This window comes from Delphinapterus leucas, chromosome 15 (assembly GCF_059928025.1).
Source record: "Delphinapterus leucas isolate spDelLeu-1000000601 "Yukka" chromosome 15, BTC_Dleu_Yukka2, whole genome shotgun sequence".
In the NCBI taxonomy this organism is placed as follows: Eukaryota; Metazoa; Chordata; class Mammalia; order Artiodactyla; family Monodontidae; genus Delphinapterus; species Delphinapterus leucas.
Window position 1 is genome coordinate 8345670 of NC_143143.1, and position 26139 is coordinate 8371808.

The following is a 26139-nucleotide window of genomic DNA, read 5'->3' on the forward strand; positions in this document are numbered from 1 at the left end:
CTCGGACGGAAGGAGCCAGAGGCACCGCAGAAACACTTTCTCCCCCAGCGCTCTGCCCACTGAGCACAGCTTTCGGCGCGCCAAGCATGCTGCACCCGGGTTGGGACCCGGCAGGTCTCGCTGGGAATTTGGGTGAGGGTGCGGTCTGGGCGACCAGCTCCGGGGCGCGCTCTGCCTGGTGCCACCGTCCGCCCGGCAAACTCGGGCGTGGCCACCCACATCTCCCCGAACAGAGCCTCCCTTACACCCTTTCTCCCCAAGCCCCCCGCCGCCCCCCCCCCACCGCACACCCTGCAGTCTGATAACGGGATCCCACCCCACCACCGGGTCAGTGACCGGTCCCGGACGGTCTCCGGGGCTCACCCTGGAACCCCGTGCTCCCACTCGGCGCTCAGACCCCCACACCTCGGGCCAAGCAGGGCTCACCCTGACCTGGGCTTGCTGGCCAGACCCAGGGGGCAGAGAAAGCGCAGCCTCCCCGTTCTGTCGCCAGGGCCCAGGGCGCTCGTGCGGCCGGCGGGGCGGGAGAGCGAGGGATGCCCAGGCTTCCGGCTCTCCTAGCCGCCGCGCGCGGATCCCTGCTCACTGCTCGCGGCGCGCCCAGGGAGCAGGAGACATGAGCAACCTTTCGCGGGTTTTTGGTGCCCTGGCGGGAGCAGCATCCACGCAGCCGGAACCCCCGCGGAGGGGCCTCGAGCCCCGCCCCCGCCGGCCCGCAGTGTCACGTGGCCCACAGCGCCCCCGCGGGCCGGTCACGTGACGGCGGCGCACCGTTGCCCGGGCAGCGGCTGCGGCGGGCCGGCGGGGGGCGGGGCAGCTGGCGGGGGCGGGGCCGGGGGACCCCGAGGGACGGGCGGAAGGAGGGTGGGGGCCGCCCTCGGCGCCCCGGCCGGGCCACAGGGCCACTGGGCCACACGGCCACACGGCCACACGGCCACACGGCCACGCCAGCGCCGCCTGCCGCGAGCCCGAGCCGGAGCCGGGCCGGGCGGGCAGAGCAGCTCGGTGAGTGCTCGCCGCGGGGGGTCTGGCGGGGGACTGGAATTGCACCAGGAGACTCGACGGGGGAGGGGACCGGCTTCCTCCTGGGCAGGCCTGGGACGCGCGACGTCTGCGGGGTTGGGAGGCGGCCAGGTGACCCCAACCCCGCGGACTCCCCGGGCAGGGTGCGGCGCCGAGAGGACTCAGGTCGCGGGTGCGGGCAGAATGCGGGTCCTGCGGCTGCTGGGGCTTCCTGAGGGGAAGGGACAGGGATGCAGGCGGACTCCTCTAGGAGACCCAGGGGAGCAGGAGGGGCTGGGCCCCCTCCCTGCACGGGTGTGACAAAAAGAGAGTCAGAAACAGGCGTTTCTGCGTGGCACTCGCCATTGCTCGTGTCCCAGATGTTTAAAGGAAGTTAAGACAGGCAAACCCCAAAACCTACCGCCCGGAAATGTTTCCAACAGCCCTGCCAAGGAGAATAGCAAATCTTTAGAGAGAGCATCACTGTTATGCTACAAGACCTCTTTTCTCTGACTGCCCCTTATATGAAAACAAAACCAAAAAACCCACAAGGTTCAGCCAGGAGAGCATCCTTTGGAGCCTCTGCCACCTGACAGAAACGCAGGGCTCCATCTTGACCCACCCCACCCCCTGCCTGAGCCCAGTCCCGGAGTGTGAGGACCAGACTCTGCCCCTGGAGTTGGGGAGGCAGGGGGAGGAGGCCTGGCCCAGGGTAGGACGCTGGGGCTGGAAGGGTGCGGATGGATCTGAATCCAGCCTGGGCTGCTCCCTCTGCAGGAAGTGGCTTCTCTGTCTTCAGGACCCACAGGCCTGCCTCAGGACCCAGGCTCCAAGCAGACAGACAGCCTTTCCTTCCCAAACCCTGCCACTCGAAGGACATCTGCAGGGCTGAGGCCGGCCTGCCTATTGCCCAGAGGCCACCATGGCCCAGAGGCCACCGTCAGACCTCACTGCCCATGAAGCTCTCCACTTTCCAATTTGAGCTCAGCTCTCATTCATTGGTGGTCCCTGTGCTTCCCTCTTCTTCACCCCATACATCCCTTTGGAGGCCACCAGGCCCTCCTGGCCCTCCCAGTCGGCCAAGCGTTTGAGCACACAGACCAGACTGAGCCTGCATTGTTCCCTCACCAGCTCCGTCCAAGCCCCTGCATCCGGGCACCTCCAGAGCAAGTCCAGCACAGTCATACTTTCCAGGCTCCACGTACTCCTTGCATCCTGCCTTCCACCCCCGTTTCCCTGACCCCCTCTGCAGCTAGCTTTTCTGCCCTGCCTCTCAGAAGCTCCCATGTGGGCAGCATCTTGTCTTTGAGGGAGGGTCCCACTTTGCCAATGCTACCTTCACTACCGATGTCCTTGTCCCTGTCCTGGCTCCCTAGCAGGGCCCCTCTCCCGGGTTAAGAGTAGAGGCAGCCAGCCCCTCCTGCACTCCCTCAGCCCTCACACCCCCTCCACTAAAGCAGCATTTAACTCACTGGATGAGAATCCCCCTGCCCTTATCTCACTCCCCCACGGGACATCCTCACCTTTCATCTTTGATCCTTAAGTACCAAATGCAGTCTTACCTTCGGGCTCAGGAAGCATTTATTGGATGCAGGATGGAGAGATGGATCCTCTGAGGGGGCAAAGCTTGTGCCTTTCACCCCACCACACACTGGACAGTGTCTTCATCATACCTGTGGGCTCACTTCTGATACGTAGGGGGAGAAAAAGAGAAAAAAATGTATTTCCAAATGACGCCATTCTAAATTATTTGGAGCCAGCCAATGGACTGGTTAGTGAACAACATTTCTCTGAATTCTCCCCAAGGGAAGGGACATTCCTGTGATTGAAGTGCTTGCAAGCAGTGCTGCTGGCTGCAGATGTGGACGGGGTGACCAAGGTTCCCAAGTCGGCCCTCCTGTAAATGACCTAGTAATTGGCATCCCAGGCAGAAATAGAAGAGCACAGAACTGTTTCCCGTGGCCCTATTGGCTGGTAAAAACCGAGCCTCCGCAGCCTGGTGGAAGACAAAGAGGAAGGCACCCCAAAAGAGAGAGGCCTTCCCCGCCCCAGGACCTTCCCAGAGAATCCTTTTAGGGATTGGCGTGGACAGGTCAAGTGTGGGGCATTTCCTCAGCCGCTGACCCTGGTGAACACCCCCTACTCCACCCCCCCCCCCCAGCCAGGCTCCCTGGAACCTGGGAACACTGCTCTGTTTTGTGGTAGCCTTAAGAAGGCTTTTTACGGGGCCTATGCGGGCTTGAAGGTACGAGTTAATATCTGATGCCAAGTGAGCTGTGAGGTGCCTGTGCCCTTGAAGCCTGCCCTGCAGATTAATTCGAGCTGATCCCGCGGGCTGCTGCATGGGCCGGCCCCTTGGGCCACACAAGACCCAATCCCCTATTTGGATTAGTGGAGATTTGGGTTTAAATTCACAAATCTTGACAGATCAGCCCTTCTGATCTTCATCGTGTGTTATTGTCAAACCAGATGTCTACTGGGATACTCGAGGGGTCTCCAGCCTCCATTTCTCGGAACAAAAACAAAAAAAACGCACAAAAAACCATGCTCACGTCAATTGGCCAATTCAGTTTTTCATTTTGCTGAAGGTTTCCATTGCAGCCTGGATGTGGCCTTAGTTATACAAACCAGGTATTTTCAGGGCGAACCGTGCTGATTAAAATCTAAGTTGGATTTGAGAACTTAGCGGAGGCCGCTTGGAAATGTTGATTTCATGGTTGGCACCTGGCCATTGGAAAGCAGTTTTGGTTCCACTCTCTTGCCTAAGAGCCCGTTAGGGTGGGGATGTCCCTAGGTGAAGATAAGCAGGTTGGAAAGGTCAGGTGTCACGCTCACATGGCAGGGTCAAATCCAGAAGTTTAGGTCCTAAAAGCTTCCTAACTACTACAGCTCCCTACTCCCTGAAGATAGGTGCACCTCTGAGGAGTCTTTAGGTGCTTTTGGTCAACCTTGGAATTCCATTCACCCAAGAGCCACACTCAGTGGGAGCCTTTCTGAGCTCGGGGTGGGAGGCCAGATTCCTGCTTTGTGGAGGAACACTGGATGCTGCGATGGTTCCTGGAGATGCTCTCCTGCCCCTCCTTTCCTGCAGGTGGTCCCCACGTTCCTGTGTGAGGGCTGCCTCAGAGGCCAGGGCCCCATACTCGTGCACCCCTGGATCCCATGGCCCTGGCACAGGGTGTATACTGTGGGCCCCCAGGGAAAGTTGAAGGGACTTGGATTCTGGCTTTTCCAGGCCCCGGGAACCCTCTGGGATGCCTGAGTGTGTCTCTGCCGCCCACAGGCTGGCTCCCACCATGAGCGCCGAGCTCAACGTACCTGCGGACCCCTCCACCCCTGCCTGCTCGGAGCCCGGCCACAAGGGCATGGATTACCGGGACTGGGTCCGCCGCAGCTACCTGGAGCTGGTCACCTCCAACCACCACTCTGTGCAGGCCCTCTCCTGGAGGAAGCTCTACCTGAGCAGGGCCAAGCTGAAGGCCTCCAGCCGGACGTCTGCCCTCCTCTCGGGCTTTGCCATGGTGAGTGGAAACACAGCCTGTGAAGTGGGCTTTTGCTAATTGAAATCCTGTGATGCTTCGGGGAGCAAAGCACTCCCTCCGGGCCCAGCCAGGATGGGCCATTAGTAAGTCTCTGCCCAGGCCCCACCTCCTCCAAGGGGACTGCTCTGGCAACTGGAGGGGTGGCCTGGGGCATCCAGGGGAGTTCCCAAGCCCCAGAGCCCTCAGAAAGCCCACTCTCACGTTCACATACAGTATTTACTTGGCAAGGAAGTTAGCGGGGTAATTAAGATAGCTTCAGGGTACAAGGTTTCCCGGGGAAAAGTCCCCACATCTGCACATCTCAGGCACCACCCAAGAGTTTGGGAATTTGAGCAGAAACTGTGGCATGGGTTGCGTTTGCTCCGTTTAGCCCAGCTGGGGACGCAGATGCTCCCTGAATGTGGTCTCTGGGGTGACAAAGCAGAGCCTCTGGCCTGACACCCGGCTGCCCGGCTGTGCTCTCCTTCTGAGTCATCCCCCAGGACAAGAGTCTGTCTGGGAAAAAACCGTGGGCCCTGAAAAAGGGCCACATCCCCTGTTGACTTCAAAGCCTGCAGACCTTCATCCCTTCAGGGGATTGCCCCACAGAGGGGGGATGTCAGGATTCCGGATTCCCAGCGAGAACTGCGGCCGCCCCTCCTTTTTCTTTCTCTGTTGTCTGCTCAGAGGTCCTATTGGGCTGGAAGCCATTTTTTTTTAACGTAAAAACAATTGTTTTTCCATATCCCAGAGCCTCAGCTGTCAAATGGATACGCAGAAAATAAAAAAGCTGTCCGAGCGAGCCAGTGCGGCCACTCCCATGACAAGGGCCTGCCCGTCATCGGCACTGGTCACCCGTGGAAAAATGAGACCTCGTGTAGTCAGGGCGTGACTTCCGGCAGGGCAGGGCAGAGGTCACCATGCTTAGAGGGCAGTCAGTTTGGGTTGAGGTCTGTAGTTCAAAGCAAAGGCTTATTTACGTCCTGCATTTTACTGCTTAAAACGTAATTACAAAAGTGTACAATCATATGGGACATAACTTTGGCTCAAAATGATTTCCTTCCATCACATTAAAAGAGGAACATTTTCTCAAGCTTAACTTTAAGAAATAGCAGGAGAAGTTTAGACGTCACCATTAAAATTAGATCTTGTTTTCTACCCTCCCAGTAGGGTATAATGCATAGTAGTACTATGCATGTACTGCATTAAATTTTTCTGGCCTATATTTATTATTATATATTTTTTAACTTTGGAAAACTAACTGAGAAGTACTGCATGATGTAATGAAGTAGGACGGTTTCCTTTCTGTGCGGGGCCTGGGTCTCGGAAATCACTTCCCGTCTGCAGCTGTCCCTTGAGACCCCGGTCTTCCAAACATTTGGACTCCCAAATTTAGGGAAGAGTCTGCTCACCGGAGTTTGAAGGCTACAAAACCCCGCATTAAAATTTGCAAACAAGCCCTGTGAATAAAGCTGTAAAGCAAAGAGTGAATTCTGGAGGAGTAGTTTGAGACTCAGTGGCAGCCTTCGGGGGTGTGACGTGGCCTTAGAATGAGGGCAGAGACCGCTGAATAATAATAATAATTCATTATTATTCATTCAATAGTATTATTCATTCAATAATAATGAATTATTATAATAATTCATTTCTTCAGCATTTATGGAGTATCTCCTCTGTAGCAAGTGCTCCTTAAGCCGTTGGGGATACATTTCGGAAGCCACGGACCCCAGTAAATCAGATGATTATTCAGACTGCAGAGCAGCCCAGGAGAAAGAAGTGATGAATGCAGATCGTCAGCTAGTATCAGCATGTCCACTGTGGAAACCGTAGCTGAATGAGGGCAGGGTCATGGAAAAATGAACAGGCCGTTCTGTAGGTAGAGTTCCCTCTCCATATTATGTATTCCCTAATTAGAATTGCAAAGCTGCTCCTTTTTCCAGCAAGTGCTTATGCCTGACCTTAAGCTTATTTCTTCATGTTTATCCTGCCCCTAACACAGAGAACCAGTGATCCAGGACCCCTTTATAAAAATCTTTGCATAAATACACTGAAAAATGGCCTTTGGCCTTTTCTCCTCTTGAGGTGGAACAAAACTGCTTTCCTCACAGGCCTTTTAATCATCTTTGTTTCTCATCTCTGCACCCTCTGAAGTTTACAACATCCTTTTTTGTTGGGCCATATCCTTTGTGGTCACAAGAGCCTACCCAGGCTAAAAGGGCACTGAGAAAGGACCACCCCTCCTCTCAGAAGTGTGGCTGCTGTCTCTTTGGAGCAATAATCACTGCTGAGTTTCTGTTCCGCTGTGGTCCACTAGGACTGGCATATCTTCTTTTTACCTACCAAATGTTCCATCTTCACTGAAGATGGAGTGAGAGGATGAGGTCCTCACTCTAAGAGGCAGTAGTTGCTAGAAGTTATGAAATCTTTCTTGTAAATTTTTTGAAACAGGGATGGCTCTGGGAGTTCCCTGGCGGTCCAATGGTCAGTGGTTGGGACTTGGCGCTTTCGCTGCTGTGGCTCCAGGGTTCCCACGGGATTGCCCCGTGACTCCTGAGCTGGGCTGGTGGCAGGTTGGGGAACTAAGATCCCCAAGACGTGCAGCACGGCCCAAAACAAAACAACAACAAAAAAGGGATGGCTCAGCTCTAGGAGACAAACAGTGTGAGTGGAAAAGCCTTCTGGCTTCTCTCTGCCTCCCTGTTCCCCCTTCCTTGACGGGTGTGATTTCTTACCTTTGGGTGCCTGGAAGAAGGCCCTTGGTGAGCCTGGACTAAACCCTCCACTGGGGTTGGTCCACAGAGCTGGGGTGGGATGTGGGCTGCAGGGGAGTGGACTGGGTGTGACCTGGAGAAGCGTGGCAGGAGCCTGGCGCCCAGTCTGGACTTTGAAAGCCCCTTAGGGCTCGTGGTGAGCAGATCCCAGCCTAAATAGACACTCAACTGCTACAGAGATAAGCAGGGGCTTCTGGTCCTTCTGTGAGCCTTTTATTCCCTTTCATTTAAAAGTCATTTTTATTTTTTCAAAGTTATCACATGTGCAGTTTAAAATTAAGTACTGCAAAGGGCTTGTGACAAACCCTGGCAGCCCCTCCGCCTCCACGTCTCTAATGATGTTTGGGAATTGCTGTCTCTTGACTTACCCTTTTTACATATTTCCTGTTGGTCTCCTGCTCCCGTTGATTCAGCTCAGTTGTCCCAGCCCAGCCCCTTCCCAGCTTCCCCTCCTCACCGTTGTTGTCATTTATATGACCATTCCCGGCCTTTGGAGAGGTGGCTGCTCGCTCCCGCTTTTGGCCTCAGCTGAGAGGCACCCTGTGGCTTGTGTGAGGCCGTCCAGTGTACGGCTCTGAGCCTAGGGACCATCAGGAGCCTCCATCATTACTTCTTTTTACCTCTTGAAAGGTCAGGTTTGTTTTTTTGAGAAACATCAGTTGTTTTGCAGCTAAGCTCCACTGCAGCCCGGCTCTGATATCAACAGCAAAGTCGCATGTTCCCAGGGAAGCGTGGCCTCTGCCCTGGGCCAGAGCCCGGCACCCCAATATACCTACGTTCTTGGCATCCAGGGTGCGATCACCGCCCTGCCCAGTGCTTCTCTGGCCTCTTCTGTACTTTTTAGATTTTCCCTGAATGAGATCTTCTTTAGCTAATCAGAAAAAAAAAAAAAAAAGAGTAAAGTTCAAAATATTTGATCAGCAAGGAGGGCGCCCTCTGCTCTGTGGGCGCCCCGACCCAGCGCCCCCTCTGCCTTGCAGGTGGCCATGGTGGAGGTGCAGCTGGAGACTCAGTACCAATACCCGCGGCCGCTGCTCGTCGCCTTCAGCGCGTGCACCACGGTGCTGGTGGCCGTGCACCTGTTCGCGCTGCTCGTCAGCACGTGCATCCTGCCCAACGTGGAGGCCGTGAGCAACATCCACAACCTCAACTCCATCAGCGAGTCTCCGCACGAGCGCATGCACCCCTACATCGAGCTGGCCTGGGGCTTCTCCACCGTGCTGGGCATCCTGCTCTTCCTGGCCGAGGTGGTACTGCTCTGCTGGATCAAGTTCCTGCCCGTGGACGCGCGCCACCAGCCCGGCCCTCCACCTGGCCCCGGGGGCCACACGGGCTGGCAGGCCGCCCTGGTGTCCACCATCATCATGGTGCCCGTGGGCCTCATCTTCGTGGTCTTCACCATCCACTTCTACCGCTCGCTGGTGCGCCACAAAACCGAGCGGCACAATCGCGAGATCGAGGAGCTGCACAAGCTCAAAGTGCAGCTGGATGGGCACGAGCGCAGCCTGCAGGTGGTGTGAGCGTGTGCGCTCCTGGGCAGGCGGGGCCGATGCCGCGTGTCCGCGGCCGCATCCGCGTCAGCTCAGCGTCCACGCCTCGCTGGGAGGGAACAGAACTCGCTTGCGGTATGGGGAATTTCAGAAATGCAAATTGCCAACGGGGCTGCCGAGACACTGCCAGGTGGTTCAAGACCAAAGTTCTACTCCTGTCTTCATGCTGTTAAGACCTGGATCGTTTTCCTTCAGAAGATGGAAATCTTCAGTTAAACGGGAGACTGATGCTAAGAGCTCAGGGGAAAGAAAGGACGAGTCCTTGGCCCTGGGCACTTCCTGAGGCTGGAGGCCGGGCTCCGAGTAGCACCGGGTGGTCACGGGTCACCTCGGAGACCTGGAGCGAGCGGCCGGTGGGGGCCGGGAGCCTGGCAGGGACCTGGAGAGTCGGAGTAGCACCATGGGTTCAGGGAAGGGATTGCCCCGTGACTCCTGAGCTAGGCTGGTGGCAGCCGGGTGGCACGTCTGATGGTACCACCCTGCTACGATTAGACGGGGCACAGGCTTACAGCTTGGCCTGGTGCTTCCCTCCCTGCCGTGGAGGGAGCTGGGCGGCCTGGCTCGTGGGGCTGGGGAAGGAAAGCAGGAGCCCAGGGCACGTGGTCCAGCAGGCGTCAGACTTGTCAGGCCCTGGGGGAGCCGTCCAAGGGCGGAGGCCAGTCTGTGGGCGCCCACTGGAGGTGGCTGTTAACTGAGGGGTGCTCTGAGGCACACTGGGCTCAGATTCTCTCTTCCCTGCCAGCTGGATCCTTGGCCACATTGACCCAGCGAGGCCACCAGGCTGGGGAAAGGGCCCAAAGTCCAGAGGCCTCCGTCTCTCGGCCACAGACTGCCCCCTGAGCCACCAGCTGACCCTCCGGGCTGTGGCTGCAGAAGGCAGGCACACTCTCGCCCAGGCACCCGAGCCCGCCCACCTCCCTGCTGCCTGTGGTCCCCGGCAGCGGGAGGGGGCAGCCGGGGGACTTCCTGTCTAGACAAGGCCGTGGCCGGGCCTGGTCTGTGGGTGGTAGCATGAGCGGCCAGCCCTGGCCAAACGTGGGTCCTGCTTATAATGACGGCAGGGAAGGTGAGACCCTGTGGAGCGCTCCCCTCCTGGGCCTCCTGGCCGCAGGCACAGGCCCAGCTCACACTTCTATGCAGCCATGCAGCACAGGTTCCGGTGTTTTTCAGAAGGGCGTCTGGTAGACCTGAGCCCGTGTTCTTGGACCGAACACATACATGCTACAGCTCAGCTTACATGTGAGCCTGCTGCGCCCTGGGCCGCTTTTAAGAACCACATTTACCACACTGGCCAGCAGCCACCAGAGAGTGGTGCCTCTTCTTTTGTTTCAGTCACTGGACTTCATGCTCTGACGGCATTTCTGTCCACAGCCTGATATCTCTGTGGGGTCTGGGTTGCCTGTATCAAGAAGTGCGGGCAGGCCTGGCTGAGGTTTCTGGGACTGTGACATCCTGTTGAGAACCTGAACCTTAACACGTAACTGAATGCTGAGAATCACCAGTGCAAGTCATGGCATTTACGGGGAGCCTGGACATCGTGTCTTGCTGGGCTGGAGGAGAGCCCTAGCACCTTCCAAAGGGCGTGTCCCTCGCATCCTCTGCAGACATCTGTCGTGACTTGCTTGCTCCCTAGCGCATGTCTCCTCTCCCAGAGCCTTGCTGAAAAGGCTCGTCTGGTGTAATGTGTTTGCTTTGCAAAAGAACGTCAGCGGCACTGCAAGACGGCCACTTTGCGTCCTGGCAGGGACTAGACAGGCTGGCTCCTCCCCACTGCTGGGAGGGGACGGCAGCCCCTTCCTCTGGCCTCAGGCTTTTGAGAGGGCCTTGTTGGGCTAACTTCGGCCACCTTCCTGGGCCATCTGGTGCCCCTGCCCCGTGTGCCAGACCCACGGAGTGCCGAGTTCCCCAGACTGCGGTGAGCACACTCTGGGTGTCAGCCAGGGGCCAGCTGTTACACCTGGCCCATGGGCAGAGTTTTTCTAGCCTGGCCACATCAGGGTCAGACACTAGGTGCCCAGTGACAGTGCCACGTGGGTAGGAAAGATGCCACATAATCACGTTTTCGACATTGATGATAATAATGTTCTTGTAATTTCTTGTTCTTTCCTCCAGCGAGCTCTCCCAGCTCCAGCCTTTCTAGTTCCCAGAGGCATGAGGCAAACTGAATTTGTGAGAACAGAGATGACTGTGGGCCTGGGGACTGATGATCGGGGGGCGCCCTCAGGACTGGAGAATAAGCTGCCATTTGGAGCTGCAGCAGGGCAGTCTGCGGAGGGGAGGGAAGCAAATTGCAGGCTAGAAATTTGGTTTCTGGAGGCTTAACCTGACTGTGAAGGGGGTTCCAAGTGCAGTGGCCTTTCTGTGTTGAGTGAGAGGCGCCACAGGCCGCCCCGGAGCCAGCGTGGGCTCGCCCTGTTTTCCTCTGAGCAGAGCCTTCCTGGTGCTCATAAAAACAAGTGCCCGCAGATACGCTGAGGCCCCTTCCAAAGTGGAACACGGTCTCCGTTTAGTACCTGACCAGAAGTTTCAAAACTCCAGCGTTTCTATTTTAGACAGACTGCCAGGGCAGAATGTATTTCAGTGTCTTCTAGGAAGGTCTGCTGAGGATAAAACTGCCTAAGCCTGAGCAGATCGAGGCTCATCTGCACTGCTCACCTGTCTCGTGCCGCGTAATTCATTATGCATGACGCTGTGGAGACCACATGCGGTGTGCACACCCCCTGTCCTGCGTATGGATTTTTAAAACCGTTGCCCTGGACTGAACTGAATAAATAAGTACTTAAGTTATGAATTGCTCTCTGCTCTTGGTGGAGCACTGTGGAGAGAGGTGATGCTTGGAAGCCCCTCCCTGCCAACCTCTGGTCACCAGTGTTCCGTATCCTGCACCCCATGGGGTCAAGCATGACCCGGGCAGAGTGCAACTCTGAAGCTGTCAGCAGCTCTGAAGTCAGTAGTAACAGTAATAACCTCACATCTTCTATCCATCCTGTTCTCCAATCCAACATGGTCCCTAAATGAAGGGCCTGGGAGTTCCCTGGCAGTCCAGTGGTTAGGACTCTGCGCTTTCACTGCCGTGGGCCTGGGTTCAGTCCCTGGTCAGGGAACTAAGATCCTGCAAGCTGCATGGCACGGCCAAAAGTAAATAAAATAAAAAATAATAAATAAATAAATGAAGGGCCTGCAGGCTGGGACATCGGGCAACCTTGTTAAGAGAGACAGATAAAGGAGAAAATGACCTGAAGTGGTACCAACGATTTTTAAGCTCAAAGTATGCCACTGCCCTCAAGCTGTGACAAATTAAACAACCCAGGCAAGTGGCCGCGGCGCAGGTCAAAGGGGACCGACTTGAGGCCCGTTCCCGTCGAGCCAGCTCGCGGACAGGGCTCGCACTGCCGGGCACCAGGGTGTCAAGCAGTCTCCTCTTAAGACCTGAGAAAGACCCTCGGGCTGGGCGCCCCCTTCAATGCCGGCTAATGGTCCACTCTGGCGCCAGTCCCCGGGGAGGCGGCTCACGTGGGTCTCCCCTGAAAGGAGAGCGAGGTTTGCAGGAGCTCCTGCCCCAGTTCCCGCTGCCTCCCGCTGGGGCCAAACTCGGCTGACAGCTCCCTGAAGGTGGCGCTCACGCGGCGGGCCCCGATGTGCCTGCGGTGGATGGCATGCTTCCACTGGTGCCGCGCGGCTCGCGTGAGCACCAGCAGAGCGCGGCGGGGCAAGGGGACAGCCACCTCCACCTCCCGGCACGGGACAGACCTGCCGGGGGCCGTCGCGCCTTCCACCAGGGCCTGCGGGAAGCCGGACGGGGCCAGGCAGAGCAGCAGGCTGCCGGGCGCCTCCCGGGACATGGACAGCACAGTGGGGGACAGCAGGTTGAGGCTCACCAGCCGCTCCCCCCACAGCCAGGTGTCGTCCAGATGCGGGTCAATGGCCGAACCCCGCTCCGGGCAGTAGTCCAGGTTACACTGCTCCACGGGCCGGAAGTCCTCCAGGATGGGGTAGAGGCCCATTCTCCGCACCACCTCCCGGCTGAAGCTGGGGAGGCCCCGGAAGCCGGCGGTCTTTAGCTTCTGTTTCCGAAAGTTGACTTTGGGGCCGTAGTCCTGAAGGATGAGGACAAAAAGGAAGTGGGAAATTGTCTGAGTTTACAGAAATGGCATCACACGCCAGGGCTGAAGCATCCAATCACAGTGACCAAGACCAGCAAAGATTTCGGACTTCACAGAGCTGACATTCTGGCAGGAGGAGGCCAACACCAAGGAGATAAATATAAACAGCAAACATCAGATGGCAGTAAATGCTAAGGAGGAAAACAAAGCAGGGGAGGGGGATGTGAAGCATCGGGGGAACGTCTCAGCCCAGGTACCCCAGGAAGCAGAGCTGGAGACAAGAGGCCCATGCACGGGTGGCGTCCCCAGGACGTGATGCTGGGGAGTCGGGAAGGAGCCGAGCGAGGCAGGGCAGACCAGCCCACGGCAGCGTTACCCATCTGGTCAACACTGGGTGCAACTGGGCTTCAGGACCACAAGGGAGAAGAGTCTCCACAGGACCCAGCAGCAGTTCCACCCCTAGCCTCACACCCAAGAGAACTGAAAACACACATCCACGCGGAAGTCTGTACTAGACTAGTCACAGCAGCACTATTCATGTCGGCCAAAAAGAAACAACCCGTGTCCACCAACAGATGAATGATGAACAAAGAGTGGTCCATCCATCCAACGGAATACTATTCAGCCACGAAAAGGAATGCAGCATTGATACAGGCTGCAGAGGGATGAACCCTGAGAACATTATGCTCAGTGAAAGAGGCCTGATACAAAGGGTCACATGTTACATAATCCTAGGTATACGAATGTCCAGAAGAGGAAGATCCACAGAGACAGAAAGTAGATTAGTGCTTGCTGGGAAATGAGGGAGTGCACAGTGACTGGTAATGGGTACGCATTTCCTCTGGGGTGATGACAATGTTCCAGAACTAGACAGTGGCGATAGTTGCACAACACTGTGGATACACTGAAAACCAAACCAGTGAATTATACACTTGAAATGGGTGGATTTTATGGTGGGTGGCTTCTATTTAAAAAACAAAACAAAGACACCCTAGGGAGGAGCCTTGTAGATACACCTCAGGTCTGTGGCCTGAGGGATGGGGGGCATCTAGCTGCACCCCTGCTCCCTCGGGTCCCTGCCTCGTGGAGGGTGGCTCCATCTGCTGCTAGAGTCTTTCTCCTTCCCTGTTCCGCATGGCTCAGTGCCGGGGCCCACCGGCTCCTGCGGGCCACCCCAACTCCTTGGCAGCAGCAGGCAGAAAGGCTGGGACAGGCGGGCTGCGGCCAGGAGACTCCGAGGAACCCAGGAGGTGGGGGTGACTGCCGTGGGGACAGCAGACAGCAGCAGAGAAGACAAAGATCGGGCTGGCGGCCAGTGCAGGGCCTCCTGGGGCATGGTAAGGCCTCTGTGTTTACGTTGAGATGGGAGGCCTGGAGGGCCTGTAACAGAGCAGTGACTCGATCTGACCGGATGTCGGTGGGATCACTTCCTCCCTACTGAAACCAACTGAGGAGGACCGAGGGCTGCCCAGGAAGTGCTAGAGGCAGGTAGTGGCAGCAGCAAGGGGTGTGTGTTCTCAGATTCAGGATATGTTTTGAAGGAATACAGAGCTGACAGGAATTACCAATGAAAGAGAGGAACGTGGAAAGATCCAGGGTTTCTGGCCTGAGCAGGTGAAAGATGGAATTCGCCAAGGTGGAGCCACGGCTCAGCTTAGGGATGCCAGGGCTGGAGATACGAGTGTGGGAGCCCCAAACTCACCGACGTGCGGGGCCGGGCCTCACTGAGATCAGTAAGGAGTGTCTGGAGAAGGAAAAGGAGAGGCCTGAGGACTGTGCCCGAGAACCAGCCACTGGCTTTAGGCAGGAGGTGGGCGATGGAGGCAGTTTTTGAGTGGGTTAAGCGGCAGCAAGAAGAGAGGACCTGAAGAGAACGGAGAGCTCTTCTGAGAAGCTCTGCTGCAGAGACGAGAGAGACAGAGCTTACTGGGAGGCCGGTGGGAAAGAGCCAGCCTTGAGGACAGAAGGGGGCGATGCGGGACAAGGAGTTCCGAGAAGACGGGCAGCATCTGGTGTGCAGCTGGAGTGGGGCTCGGGAAGAAGCCGGGCACAGGCGAGAAGGGAACCTCTGTAGATGCACCTGTTGCCTCAGAGAGGCCCGGTCGTCAGGGGGGAGTGAGGAGGGGAAGGTGAGGTTTGGAAAGAGGGCAGCAAAGCGAACGACCGGCCGAGTGGGAAGGGCCCGGCTCGGGATGGAGAGCCAGAGCCAGGGCGGCCGCCAGCAGGGGGCGCGGGTGCTGGACCCGACCAGGGCTGTGGGTGAGCGGAAAGAGCCTGCACAAGTAAGAGGAGAAAGGGCGAGGGGCACCTGAGCAAGTGCCTGTACTAACTGGTCACAGGACTGAAGATGGGTGAGGACACATGACAGGAGGGGGAGGGAATGTGGAAAGGTGGCCGATGGCTGGTTCGCAAGTCCTGGAGGGGGCGAGGATTGCTGGGGGTGAGGAACAGAAAAGGAGAAGAGCGGACCCAGGGAGGAGGGGACTGTGATGCCCGGCAAGGGAAGGTTCAGGATCTGGAGGCCCAAGTATCAGTGGGAAGAGGGCTGGGGAGACTAGAAACTGACAGGGAGAACTTTGGACAGGGGGGTAGGGGGATGGGGGGCAACTGGCAGCCTTCGAGAAACCCTCTGTGAGGGTTACCAGCACTAGGCCAGCTGGGGAGAGGGCAGAGACAGCTGAGTGGCCGTCTGCCTTTGAGCCCCGCCTTGTGGGAAGGTGAGCAGGCCATGCCCAGGCCCCTGGCCCTGCCCCTTCCCAACACACCCCATTCAGCAGCCCTGCCCCCACCCCCCCTCGCCCCGGTCGGCGGGCTTGTCGCCTAATGGCTCTGGGGAGTGGTGGAAGGTGGCTGCAAAGGAAGGCCCTGAGAGGGAGGTGAGCAAAGGGGCTCTGGGGTCAGGAGCCTGGCACGGCCCCGTGGTGTGACTGCCCTCTCTGCCCAGCTCTGGCCCAGCCTACCTGCTTCCTCCGCCCGGACTGTGAGAGCTTCCAGGGGTCGCGGTCCATCAGCCGTACCATCTCAGCTTCTTCCGCCGGGGTCACAAAATCCTCGATCAGTGTCACGCCTGGGAAGGGGAAGGCCCAGCCTTCAAAGTCGGACTCCTCGGCCCCTACAGCCCAGCCGGTGTCGGCGTAGTAAATGAACTGGTGTGTTTTCTGCAAAAGAAAGACGGGTGGGAATTCCCTGGCCGTCCAGTGGTTAGGATTCGGCGCTTTCACTGCGAGGGACCCAGGTTCAATCCCTGGTCAGGGAACTAATATCCCGCATGCCACTTGGTGCGGCAAAAAAAAAAAAAAAAAGACAGGGGACAGAGGTCCTGGAGCCACTGGAGCCCTTCCGCACACTGCATACACACGGCCCGAGAAGCAGCCCCACCCAGCATTGCACCATGCCCTGCAGCACTTTGGGAGGCAGCTGGAATCTAGAGGGAGGCGGGAGCCCTGCCCAGGGCCACCTCCTGGGAAAGGCCCTCAGCCCCTGCCTTTCTCACTTTCCCGTCTGTAAAAGGGAAGAGAGTATGCAGAACCATTCTTTCGTCCTCCATTTTACAGATGAGGTGACTGAGGCTCAGCAAAGTTAAGGAACTAGCCTGAGGCTGCACAGCTGGGGCGCAGCCTCCAAGGCCACACTGTTCCTGTGTCGCTGTGGGGCACTGTCTGCCCTCCCCAGGCTGGTGAGGGCTAAAGGGGAGGACTGTGTGAAGGCAGCCAGCCCTGACCAGGAGCTGGAGAAATCTGCTGCCCTAAAGCTGAGGCCACGGGCCTGCCCAGGAGGTGAGCAGCACATGCTGGGAGGCCAGAGGGAGAAGCCCTTTCCGGCCACGGTGTGGGTGTCTCTGGGGCCTGCCCTACACTGTGGCAGCCACTGGCGCTGCCTGAATTTCCCATCAAAAAAGAGCAGGGCTTCCCTGGTGGCGCAGTGGTTGAGAGTCCGCCTGCCGATGCAGGGGACACGGGTTCGTGCCCCGGTCCGGGAGGATCCCACATGCCGCGGAGCGGCTGGGCCTGTGAGCCATGGCCGCTGAGCCTGCGCTCTGCAATGGGAGAGGCCACAACAGTGAGAGGCCCACGTACCGCACAAAAAAAAAAAAAAAAAAAAAGAGCAAAACTGGGAGTTCCCTGGTGGTCTAGTGGTTAGGATTAGGTGCTTTCACCATCATGGCCTCAGTTCAATCCTTGGTCGCGGAACTGAGATCCCGCAAGCTGAGTGGCACGGCCCCATACATACATACATACATAAAATTTTGGGAAAAAAACCCACAAAAAACAGAGCAGAACTTGCCAGTCACCCAGAGGAGTGCTAGACAACCTCCTGTGGCAGGGCCTTCAGGATCTGCCTCTGGTTCTGAGCAGAGGCCACCCTTCTCCTGGGCCTCCAGCCAGTGACCCAGCACAGGCCTGGCCATTTCTGCCCAACGTGGGACTGCCTACCAGGCCGTCTTTGCTCCGGAGCTTCCGGTTGGGTTGGCCAGGACTTTGTCAGATCTACAGGGCAGTCTAAGGTGTTCCCTGCCCAGTGAATTCTGCGTCCTCCCGCTTTATGTTCTACAGGCATCGCCAGCACCCACACCCCAACCCTGAACCACCATGTCTCTGTCTCCTGGCACCTCACATGGGACACACGGAAAGTTAAGGAGTCATCCCGTACATTTCACTCGTCCCTCAGCCATCAGGTTGCGAAGATGCTACCCCCGCGGTACCCTGAGCCTCCACACCCACAGCCGTGGGCACAGTTCAGACCTCTGGCAAGGTCTGAAAAACTCTTTTTTTAAGAAAGTTTTTAACTGTGGTCAAATATATACAACCACATATACGTTATACCTTTAAAATTGATCCTCAGCCACATTTTAAGTGCACATTTCAGTGTGTTAAGTATATCACATTGTTGTACAACCAATCTCCAGAACTTTCTCACCTTGCAAAACTAAATCTACCCATTAACACCTCTCCCCCTCCCTTCCCCCCAGCTGCTGGCACCCACCATTCTTTTCTGTCTCTGTGAATTTGGCGACTTTACGTAAGTGGAATCGTACAGTATGTCTTCCGACTGGCTTATTTCACTCAGCATAACGTCCTCAGGGTTCAGCCGTGTGGTGGCACGTGCCAGACTTTCCTTTCCTCCTTTTTTAGGACTGAGTAATATTCCACTGTACGGATGGACCACATTTCGTTCTTCCTTTCATCTGTCCGTGGACACTTGGGCTGCTTCCACCTTTTAGCTATTGTGAGTAACTCTGCTATGAACATGGGTGTACAGATATCTCTTCATGACCCTGCTTTCAATTCTTTTGGGACCATATCCAGAAGTGGGATTGCTGGGTCATATGGTAGCTCTACATTTAATTTTCTGAGGAACCGCCACTGTTTTTCACAGGACCTTCTGAGCTTTTATCACGGACACTGTGACAGTTTCTTCACTGGCTTCCCAGCCTCCTTTCCTTCCTATCCACCCCTCCTCTTCCCAGGATCTTTCTAAAATTCACAGGTAACTTCCTTTAAAACCCTCAAGAGCTCGCCATGGCCCTCAGAACAGGTCCCGCCTGCCTTCCGTGGTCAGGCCCCACCGACCTCATCTCCCTCACCTGAAGCATCATCCACCTTCCCCAGGCCTTGGCCCCGCTGGAAGGCCCTTGCCCCGCTCAAAGCCTCTGAGTCCTTTTTTGTTAATTCGTTGGAATGAGTTTCCTCCTTGCCCGTTTCCGTCCAAGGCCTTCTGGGGCCCTCTGCCCTGGTTTTCAGCACCCCCTACTCTCTCCGTGTCGTCTAACCACGAGCCCGTGAAGCTTCCAGCCCCAGACACGGGGGGGCTACGTATGCTGTCAGACTCCCCCCCAGGTTCCAGAGGTGAGCTGTGGTCGGACTGCATCCACGTCCCAGCCCCTTTCCCACTCCAGGCCCACTGCTCAAAGCCCTCATCTCCTCACCCCGCAACGCCCCCATCGCCAGGGCCGCTGACACGGTTTGATCCGGAGCCCGTCTTCACGGTCAACCCGGGCCTCAGTTTCCCCGGATGAAGAACGGAGTTGTGGGCGCGGCCCCTCTCCCAGCCCTCACCTGGTGCTGCCAGGGCTGGTCACCTCCGCGCTGCCGCTCGCAGATTAGACAGGTCCGGATACCCTTGCAACCACATTCCCGAAGGACCTCTGGGGCCACCACCGCCGCAGCCGCCATCGCCGCGTCCTGGCGGCCAGGGCGCAGGCGCGGGACCCCGGGCGCCGCTGGGAGTTGTAGTGCGCGCGCAGGGTACGAGGTCCGCGCGGCCGCTTCCTTCCGGTCGCCGCCGCCGACGGATTCGCGCGGCGCCACCTCCTGGAATCGGACAACCGCCGGCGCCAGCACCGGATTCGCGTGCCGCCGATCAGGTCCCCGCGGGCCGCGCCTCCTCGCCATGGGCCCCCTCTCGGCGCGGCTGCTGATCCAGCGGGGGCGACCCAAGTGCGACCGGCTGGGGAAGATCCGGAGTCTGGAGTAAGGGCCGGGGCCACACCGCCCTCCACCAGGGCCTGGGTCGGCAGACGGTCGGGAAGAAAGCCTGGGACCGTTCCTCTCTCCCTGCCCGGCCCCGTTATCGCCCTGTCGGTTCGACAGAGTCTTTAATCATTCGGGACAAACGCCGTTCTCTCGTTATGAGATGGGTCGGGTAGGCCCGGAGCGGCATTACCTCAGAAGAGGGTCCGGGCTGCTAGGGAGACAGTCTTGCAGAAAGAATATGGAGCAACCTGTTGAGAGAATTACAGAGGACTGGGGAGCACAGAAAGCCCCCCTAGAGGATCAGGAAAAGCATCCTGGAGGGGGCCAGCTGCCCCAAGTTATAAAGTAGGGACAGGGTTAAAGTAAGTGGGGGAACGTTGCGGATCGGCCATGCACGCAGGAGAAATGTCAGGTGCAAAAGCCGTCGGAGGCAACCTGGGCTGCCGTGCGTGCGGGGTGGGAGGCCTGCCTGCCCCCTGAGCCCGCCCTGTCTGCCCCTCTCCCTAGCCTGTCAGGGATGAATCTGCTCTCAGAGCACTTGGACCCCAAGCTCCTGAGCCGCCTGAAGCAGCTGCAAGAGCTGGACCTCTCCAACAACCAACTGGAGACACTGCCCGCCAACCTGGGCCTGTCCCACCTGCGCATCCTCCGCTGCGCCAACAACCAGTTGGGCGACGTCACTGTCTTGTGCCAGTTCCCACAGCTCGAGGAGCTCAGCCTGGAGGGCAACCCCTTTCTGACAGTACGTGGGCGGCCCCGCATCCCGGGCCAGCACCCTGGGGGCTCGGGCTCAGCCACAGGCTGGGGTGACCCCGAGCCACTCTCCTCTCTCATCCCCCAGGTCAGTGACAACCTGAAAGTTTCCTTCCTCCTGCCCAAGCTCCGTAAGGTCAACGGCAAGGACGCTTCCTCCACTTGCTCTCAGGTGGAGAACCTGAACCGGGAGCTGACCAGCAGGGTAAGGGGCGGGGCGGTGTCTCTGGTGCTTGGGAGCAGTCGGGGGCCTTGAGGAGTGAGTGACAGAACTGGACATTTGGAGGACACCAAGGGGGGTTACAGGGACTCTCTGTCCCAACCCCAAGTGGCCCTGAGCTCCTAGCCCGACCTGTTGCTTTGAGCTTGGCTGTGGCGCTTGGCCTCTTGTCCTTGGAGGTCCTGCCCTGGCAGGGGAGGCTGGGACGCTTTCACGGTGACTTTACCCTGGGCCAGCTCCTCCCTTCAGGGCCTGTCTCTCCCTCTGTGTTGCTTGCGTTTGTGCAACCTGCAGCTGAGAAAGCTGTGATTCGGGGAGGCGTCCCAGAGGCGGTGAGGTTGAGACAGCTCTGGCCCTGAGATTAGAGGCAGAGGTGCCACAGAAGGTCCAGGAGAGCCGGGGTGGGCTGAGCCTGAATCTGGTCCCTCTCGTGCCAGGTCACAGCTCACTGGGAGAAGTTCATGGCCGCACTGAGCCCAGACGAGGAGGCTGAGAAGGCCCAGGCAGACTTTGTGAGGTCGGCCATCAGAGATGTCCGCTATGGGCCCGAGTCCCTCAGCGACTTCACCCAGTGGAGGGTATGTCCTCACCCCGCTGTGCTGCGAGTCGCTTCTCCCAGCTCCTCCCTGGCTGCCACAGCCTGAGCCGCCCTGGAGGTCTCTGGCCATGAGGGGATGTGGGGAGTGGGCAGGTCAGGGAAGGAAGCCCTATGGGCTGGAAGGACTCTTCCCCAGCTCGGGAAGCACCCTCTGACTGGGCGTCTGGGGAGGGGCTGGAGGCCCCCGGGATGTGCTCAGCTTCCTGATGGCCTGGCCCCACCCAGGTGCGGATGATCTCTGAGGAGCTGCTGGCCTCTGGTGGGACTCAGGTGCATGAGGCAAACATCTCAGAGAGGCCCCCAGAAGCCACCGCTATCCAGGAGCCTAGGGTGAGTGGTTCCATGGGGCTCCTGGGCTCCCAGGGCCTGCCCTGGCCCTTCCTGCCTAGGGAGGCATTAGGAAGACGTCCTGGCAGTGTGCCCAGGAGATGGCCTCCTATGCTCGAGCTGGTTCCCTCTGACCCTGGTACCCCTGGCCTACCGTACCCATGGGAAGGTGCAGTGCAGCCTCTGATGGGGAGGAAGGAAGCCCTGGCAGATGGACACATGGTCACCAGGCCCTCGGGCTGCCCCCGCCCCCTCCTCCGCAGGCCGGGCCAGTGGCCTCGAAGCGGCCAGGTGATGGCCCAGTCCACGTCTCTCCCAACAAGCGGGTGTGCACCTCCCCGTTGGCCCAGGTGGAGGGCAGCCCTGTGGGCTCTGCTGGCAGCCAGGTGAGCTAGCAAGGTGGCAGGGGGCGTGTGGTGGGAGCAAGGCCCGGGGGCAGCCATGACCCCCCTCTGCTCCCACAGACTGCCCTGCAGCTGGAGCCCCTGCACTTCCTGCAGTGCCACAGCAAGAACAACAGCCCTCGTGACCTGGAGACCCAACTCTGGGCCTGTGCCTTCGAGCCAGCCTGGGACGAGGGCACGTCCTCGGGGGGCAGGCGGGGCGAGGGCCACAGGGAACAAGCTGGGCAAGCTTTCTGGGCACGGGGCCTGGGAATACCACGTGCAGGGGCCGCCTGGGTGGACGGGGGAATCGGGAGGGACAGAGAGCTCAGTGTCCTCAGGGTCAGGAGGAGGGGCTGCAGTGGGTCACCAGGCTGACCTCTCAAACAGGGCAGGCAGGGGCCACATCCCAGACCGTGGCCACGTGTGGCGGGGAGGCCGTGTGTGTGATCGACTGCCAGACAGGCATCGTACTGCACAAGTACAAGGCGCCTAGTGAGGTGAGTGCCGGGGCTCTGCTCCTGCAGGGTGGCAGGCAGAGCCTTGGCTCCTGGGGGTAGGAGTGCTGGGGTCGGGGGGCCAGACTTGGCCACCTACTCACCAGGTGACCTTTTTATTTGATGCTGGGCTTCCGTTCCCGGGCCTGATCCTGCACGCGTGTGCACGCGTGTAGCTCTGCCCCTCGGTGACCCCTCCCCTTCCCTCCCCAGGAGTTCTTCTCAGTGGCCTGGACAGCCCTGACGGTGGTCACACAGGCAGGCCACAAGAAGCGCTGGAGCGTGCTAGCAGCTGCAGGCCTGCGGGGCCTGGTCCGGCTGCTGCACGTGCGTGCCGGCTTCTGCTGCGGGCTCATCCGGGCCCACAAGAAGGCCATTGCGACTCTCTGTTTCAGCCCCACACACGAGACCCACCTCTTCAGTAAGACCCCCTCCCCGAACCTCCGGGGCTCCCTTTGCACCCGTCCTGCAGCCTGACGCCTCAGGACTCCTTCCTGGGATGGCAGGGAGCTCCTGTGGCTGGCGGGCCTCATGCTGGCTGCCGAGGTCAGTGCAGACTGGTAGGAACATCAGGGCTTCACAGACAACTGACCAGGCTTCAGATTCTGTCTCTTCCCCCCAACCTGCTCTGTGGCTTTGGAGGTTTCTGACAACCTGGGCCACGTCCATGACCTGGGGATCTGGGTGGATCCCCTGGCCCTCTGGGTGTGATGAGGGTGATATCTGAGCGGAGACTGTGGGACGTGGCTGCGTGGCGTGGGGCACATAGGTTAGAGTAAGATAAGGATGGTAGGCCCTGGAGTCTTTCTCCCAGCCATGGCCCTCCCTCCTTGCCTTGGGGCCGTGGTCTCAGCCTGGGATGCAGCCTGCAGGAGGGAGCAGGGCCTCCTCAGGGCCACCTCTCTCCTTCCCATCCCCTCCTCAGCGGCCTCCTATGACAAGCGGATCATACTCTGGGACATCGGGGTGCCCAACCACGATTACGAATTCCAGGCCAGGTGATGCTTTGCAGCAGGACTTTGCGGGATGGGCGTGGGGGTGGGCACACACCTGAGTCTGTGGCCTCACGCCCTCCCTCTCACCTGCCGGCAGCCAGCTGCTCACACTCGACACCACCTCCATCGCCCTGCGCCTCTGCCCCGTCGCCTCCTGCCCGGATGCCTACCTGCTGGCCGGCTGCGAGGGCGGCTGCCGTTGCTGGGACGTGCGGCTGGACCAGCCTCAGAAGAGGAGGTGAGAACGGGCAGGGGTGCCCTGAAAGCCAGTCCTCGAAGCCAGGCAGCCCCCAGTCCAGGTGTCTGACCCCAGGCACGCCTGCTACAGTGATGCCCGCACCATGCCCCCTGCCCTGGGCAACCAGAGGCTGTTTTCACGGGCCTCCTCACAGAGCTGTCCTGTCCCCACCTCCTGCCCATCTCTTGAGGAAAGGTCCATTCCCTCTCTAGGCTTGATCACCTCATCACTGCCCAGTCCTGCCACTCACCAGCAGTGTGACCTTCCTCTGCCCAACATGATTTTGTCATCCACAAAGTGGGGACAGTAACTCACATCCCAGGGCTAGTGGAGGACAACGGGATGGTGTCTGGGCCAGGAGAAGGTCCAGAAGAGCCAGGTGAAGGCGTGTGGCTCCTCTGTATCACCTGGAAGGCCTGAGACAGTGCTCGGCAGGGGTCCCCTGACCTTGTGCGGCCCAGAGCCTGGTGGGGGAGATGGGCATTAAAACCCCACAAAGTGCGATTGATGTCAGCTACAGAGGAAGGAGAATAAGGTGCGCCGAGAGGAGCAGGGAGGCCGAGGGGACTCCGAGGTGACCAGTGGCAGATGGACAGGTCCTCAGGCTCATGCTCTCCATGACTCCCAAGGGAGTCACGTGGGCAGAGGCAGGAAGGGTGCTCACACGGGGGAAGTGCAAAGGGCCAGTGGCAGGGACAGCTGTATGACCAGGGACAGCTGGCCACAGCTTGGAGAACTGGAGGGATTGGCACAAGGTGATGTGGCAAGGTTGCCTGGGCCAGGGGATATACTGGCCCTGTGGGCCCTGGTGAGATCTTGAATTTTATCCTGAGCGCGGGGAATAGCGTGGGAAGAATTTTAGGGCAGGTGGCAGGAGGGAACTGTAGTGACACCTGAGCACAGACCGTAGCGGTTGTCCAGCCAGGTGTTGGTGGTGTCCCCCTGCCACACCTGGGAGTCAAGCCCTGGGCCTGCCTCCTCCCTCCCTGCCTGGTCCCCAAGTCCTGTGGCGTCTCCCCCACGTCTCAGATGTGTCTGCTGCTCGTGGATGGTACTCAGCTGCCTTTCTGGCTCCAGGACTCCGGGCAGCTGCTGGGTGGCCTCTCCAAGCAGTGTGCCCGCAGCCACTCCCCACTGTCCTCAGGGTCAGAGCAAACCGCCCCCACCAAGTCTCTGGGCCTAGAAGCGCCCACTTGGCCAGTGAACTGCTCACCTCACTCAGCCTCAGAAGCGCTGCCTCACTCCGGAGCCCTTCCCAGCCATGCCCCTGCGCCCCCTAAGTTGCCACCGCCTGTGACTCAGCACACTCAGGTGCTGGCTCCCCCTTCCAGGCCCTGGAAGCCAGGGAGGGCCCAGAGTAAGTGCCCAGCAGGTGTCTGAATGAGCGAGCGGCCCTTTGTGTGCAGCCTTCCTGGCTGACCAGCACTTCCGCTGCCCCACAGGGTGTGTGAGGTGGAGTTCGTCTTCTCCGAAGGCTCTGAGGCAACTGGACGGAGAGTGGACGGGCTGGCGTTCGTGAACGAGGACGTCGTGGGTGAGCGAGCTTAGCTCGGGACAGTCTGACTTCCTGGGACCCAGATGGGCCCTGGTCAGGCCTTCTGGGGTCACTTCTCCCTGGGCTGGGGTTTAGGTCCGAGGGCTTCGGAGGGGTCCCCACTGTGGGACACGAGCTGCCCGGAGAGGGGCCCCCGGGCACAGTTCTTCACTCTCCCCGACAGCCTCCAAAGGGAGTAGCCTGGGCACCATCTGCCTGTGGAGCTGGAGCCAGACGTGGCAGGGCCGGGGCAGCCGGTCCACAGTGGCCGTCGTGGTCCTGGCCCGGCTGCAGTGGTCGCCCACCGAGCTCGCCTACTTCTCACTCAGCACCTGTCCTGGTGAGTCGCCTGCCAGCCACCCCTAACCCTGCACCTCTGGGAGCTCCGCCCCACCTCACATTCCCATCTCTGTGCTGGCAGATGAGGGGATGGTGCTCTGCGGGGACGAGGAGGGCAACGTGTGGATCTACGACGTCAGGCCCCTCGTGGCGCAGAGGCCCCCGCCGCCGGCCACCCCGCAGGCCCCCACGCAGGTAGGCATGCGCACTGTGGTCCCCGCCAGGGCTGGCGCTGCCCGGGGGCCCATGTCAGGAAGCAGGAGCCCAGCGCCCTCTCTCTCCCCTCCAGATCCTTAAGTGGCCCCAGCCCCGGGCCCTGGGCCAGACAGTGAGCAGGACCATGGTGAACACGGTGGTGGCTGACCCCACCTTTACCTACCTCACGGCACTGACGGACTCCAACATTGTCGCCATCTGGAGGAGAAACCAGCCTTGACTGTGGGACGCAACTTACTCAGCTTTTAGGGTCGTGAGGGGGATCTTCTTATCGGTGGCTATTTTTTATTAAAGTCTACTGTGTAAGAGAAACCTGGGGGGAGCTGTTTGTGGGCCCCATCAGGTGTCCCCCGCTGAGTGAGGCAGGCAGGCCCGGCAGCTGAGGCTCCCAGGGCAGGGACGCCTGGAAGCACACGAGCTTTCAGTTCCTTCTGCTTGAGACGCCGCCGGGCAGGCCCAGGTTCCCGGGTTTTGTCCAGAATGAGTTTGTTCCTGCCACCCTCTCAGACAGAAATCTGGCTCCCTGGGCCAGTCCTGAAATGAGGCCCCCGAGTGGCTCCGGAACAGGTCCCCCACCTCCACTGGACTGACCCAAGGCTGTGAAGTCACCTCTGCTTCA

General features: G+C 59.0%; 3 protein-coding genes across 7 annotated transcripts; 2 read left to right on the forward strand and 1 right to left on the reverse strand.

The window, feature by feature from the left end:
- The first annotated feature begins 873 nt into the window (after positions 1–873).
- Positions 874–13930, forward strand: ORAI2 (ORAI calcium release-activated calcium modulator 2). 2 transcript variants are annotated; one of them, XM_022588012.3, is made up of 3 exons: positions 874–1005; positions 4286–4523; positions 8275–13923. In XM_022588012.3, the coding sequence occupies exons 2-3, from the start codon at positions 4299–4301 to the stop codon at positions 8812–8814; spliced, it is 765 nt and encodes a 254-aa protein (XP_022443720.1). In that variant the 5' UTR covers positions 874–1005; positions 4286–4298; the 3' UTR covers positions 8815–13923. The 2 variants fall into 2 exon arrangements, with proteins under 2 accessions (XP_022443720.1, XP_022443718.2); XM_022588010.3 differs by lacking the exon at positions 874–1005 and having other exon boundaries at positions 1060–4523; positions 8275–13930.
- ALKBH4 (alkB homolog 4, lysine demethylase) lies at positions 12028–18862 on the reverse strand. The gene is made up of 3 exons (XM_089895752.1): positions 17931–18862; positions 15908–16105; positions 12028–12941 (listed from the first exon to the last, which is right to left on the reverse strand). Exons 1-3 carry the CDS (start codon positions 18015–18017, stop codon positions 12354–12356), a joined length of 873 nt encoding a protein of 290 aa, XP_089751878.1. The 5' UTR covers positions 18018–18862; the 3' UTR covers positions 12028–12353.
- On the forward strand, positions 18066–25832 carry LRWD1 (leucine rich repeats and WD repeat domain containing 1). 4 transcript variants are annotated; one of them, XM_022588006.3, is made up of 16 exons: positions 18066–18173; positions 18324–19417; positions 19928–20162; positions 20262–20378; positions 20831–20971; positions 21217–21321; positions 21582–21704; positions 21783–21897; positions 22092–22201; positions 22412–22619; positions 23124–23196; positions 23291–23431; positions 24874–24965; positions 25150–25305; positions 25387–25499; positions 25594–25832. In XM_022588006.3, exons 2-16 carry the CDS (start codon positions 18960–18962, stop codon positions 25738–25740), a joined length of 2334 nt encoding a protein of 777 aa, XP_022443714.2. In that variant the 5' UTR covers positions 18066–18173; positions 18324–18959; the 3' UTR covers positions 25741–25832. The 4 variants fall into 4 exon arrangements, with proteins under 4 accessions (XP_022443714.2, XP_089751877.1, XP_089751876.1 ...); XM_089895751.1 differs by lacking the exons at positions 18066–18173; positions 25387–25499; positions 25594–25832 and having other exon boundaries at positions 18862–19417; positions 23295–23431; positions 25150–25265; XM_089895750.1 differs by lacking the exons at positions 18066–18173; positions 24874–24965; positions 25150–25305; positions 25387–25499; positions 25594–25832 and adding an exon at positions 24576–24844 and having other exon boundaries at positions 18862–19417; positions 23295–23431.
- Positions 25833–26139: the final 307 nt, after the last annotated feature.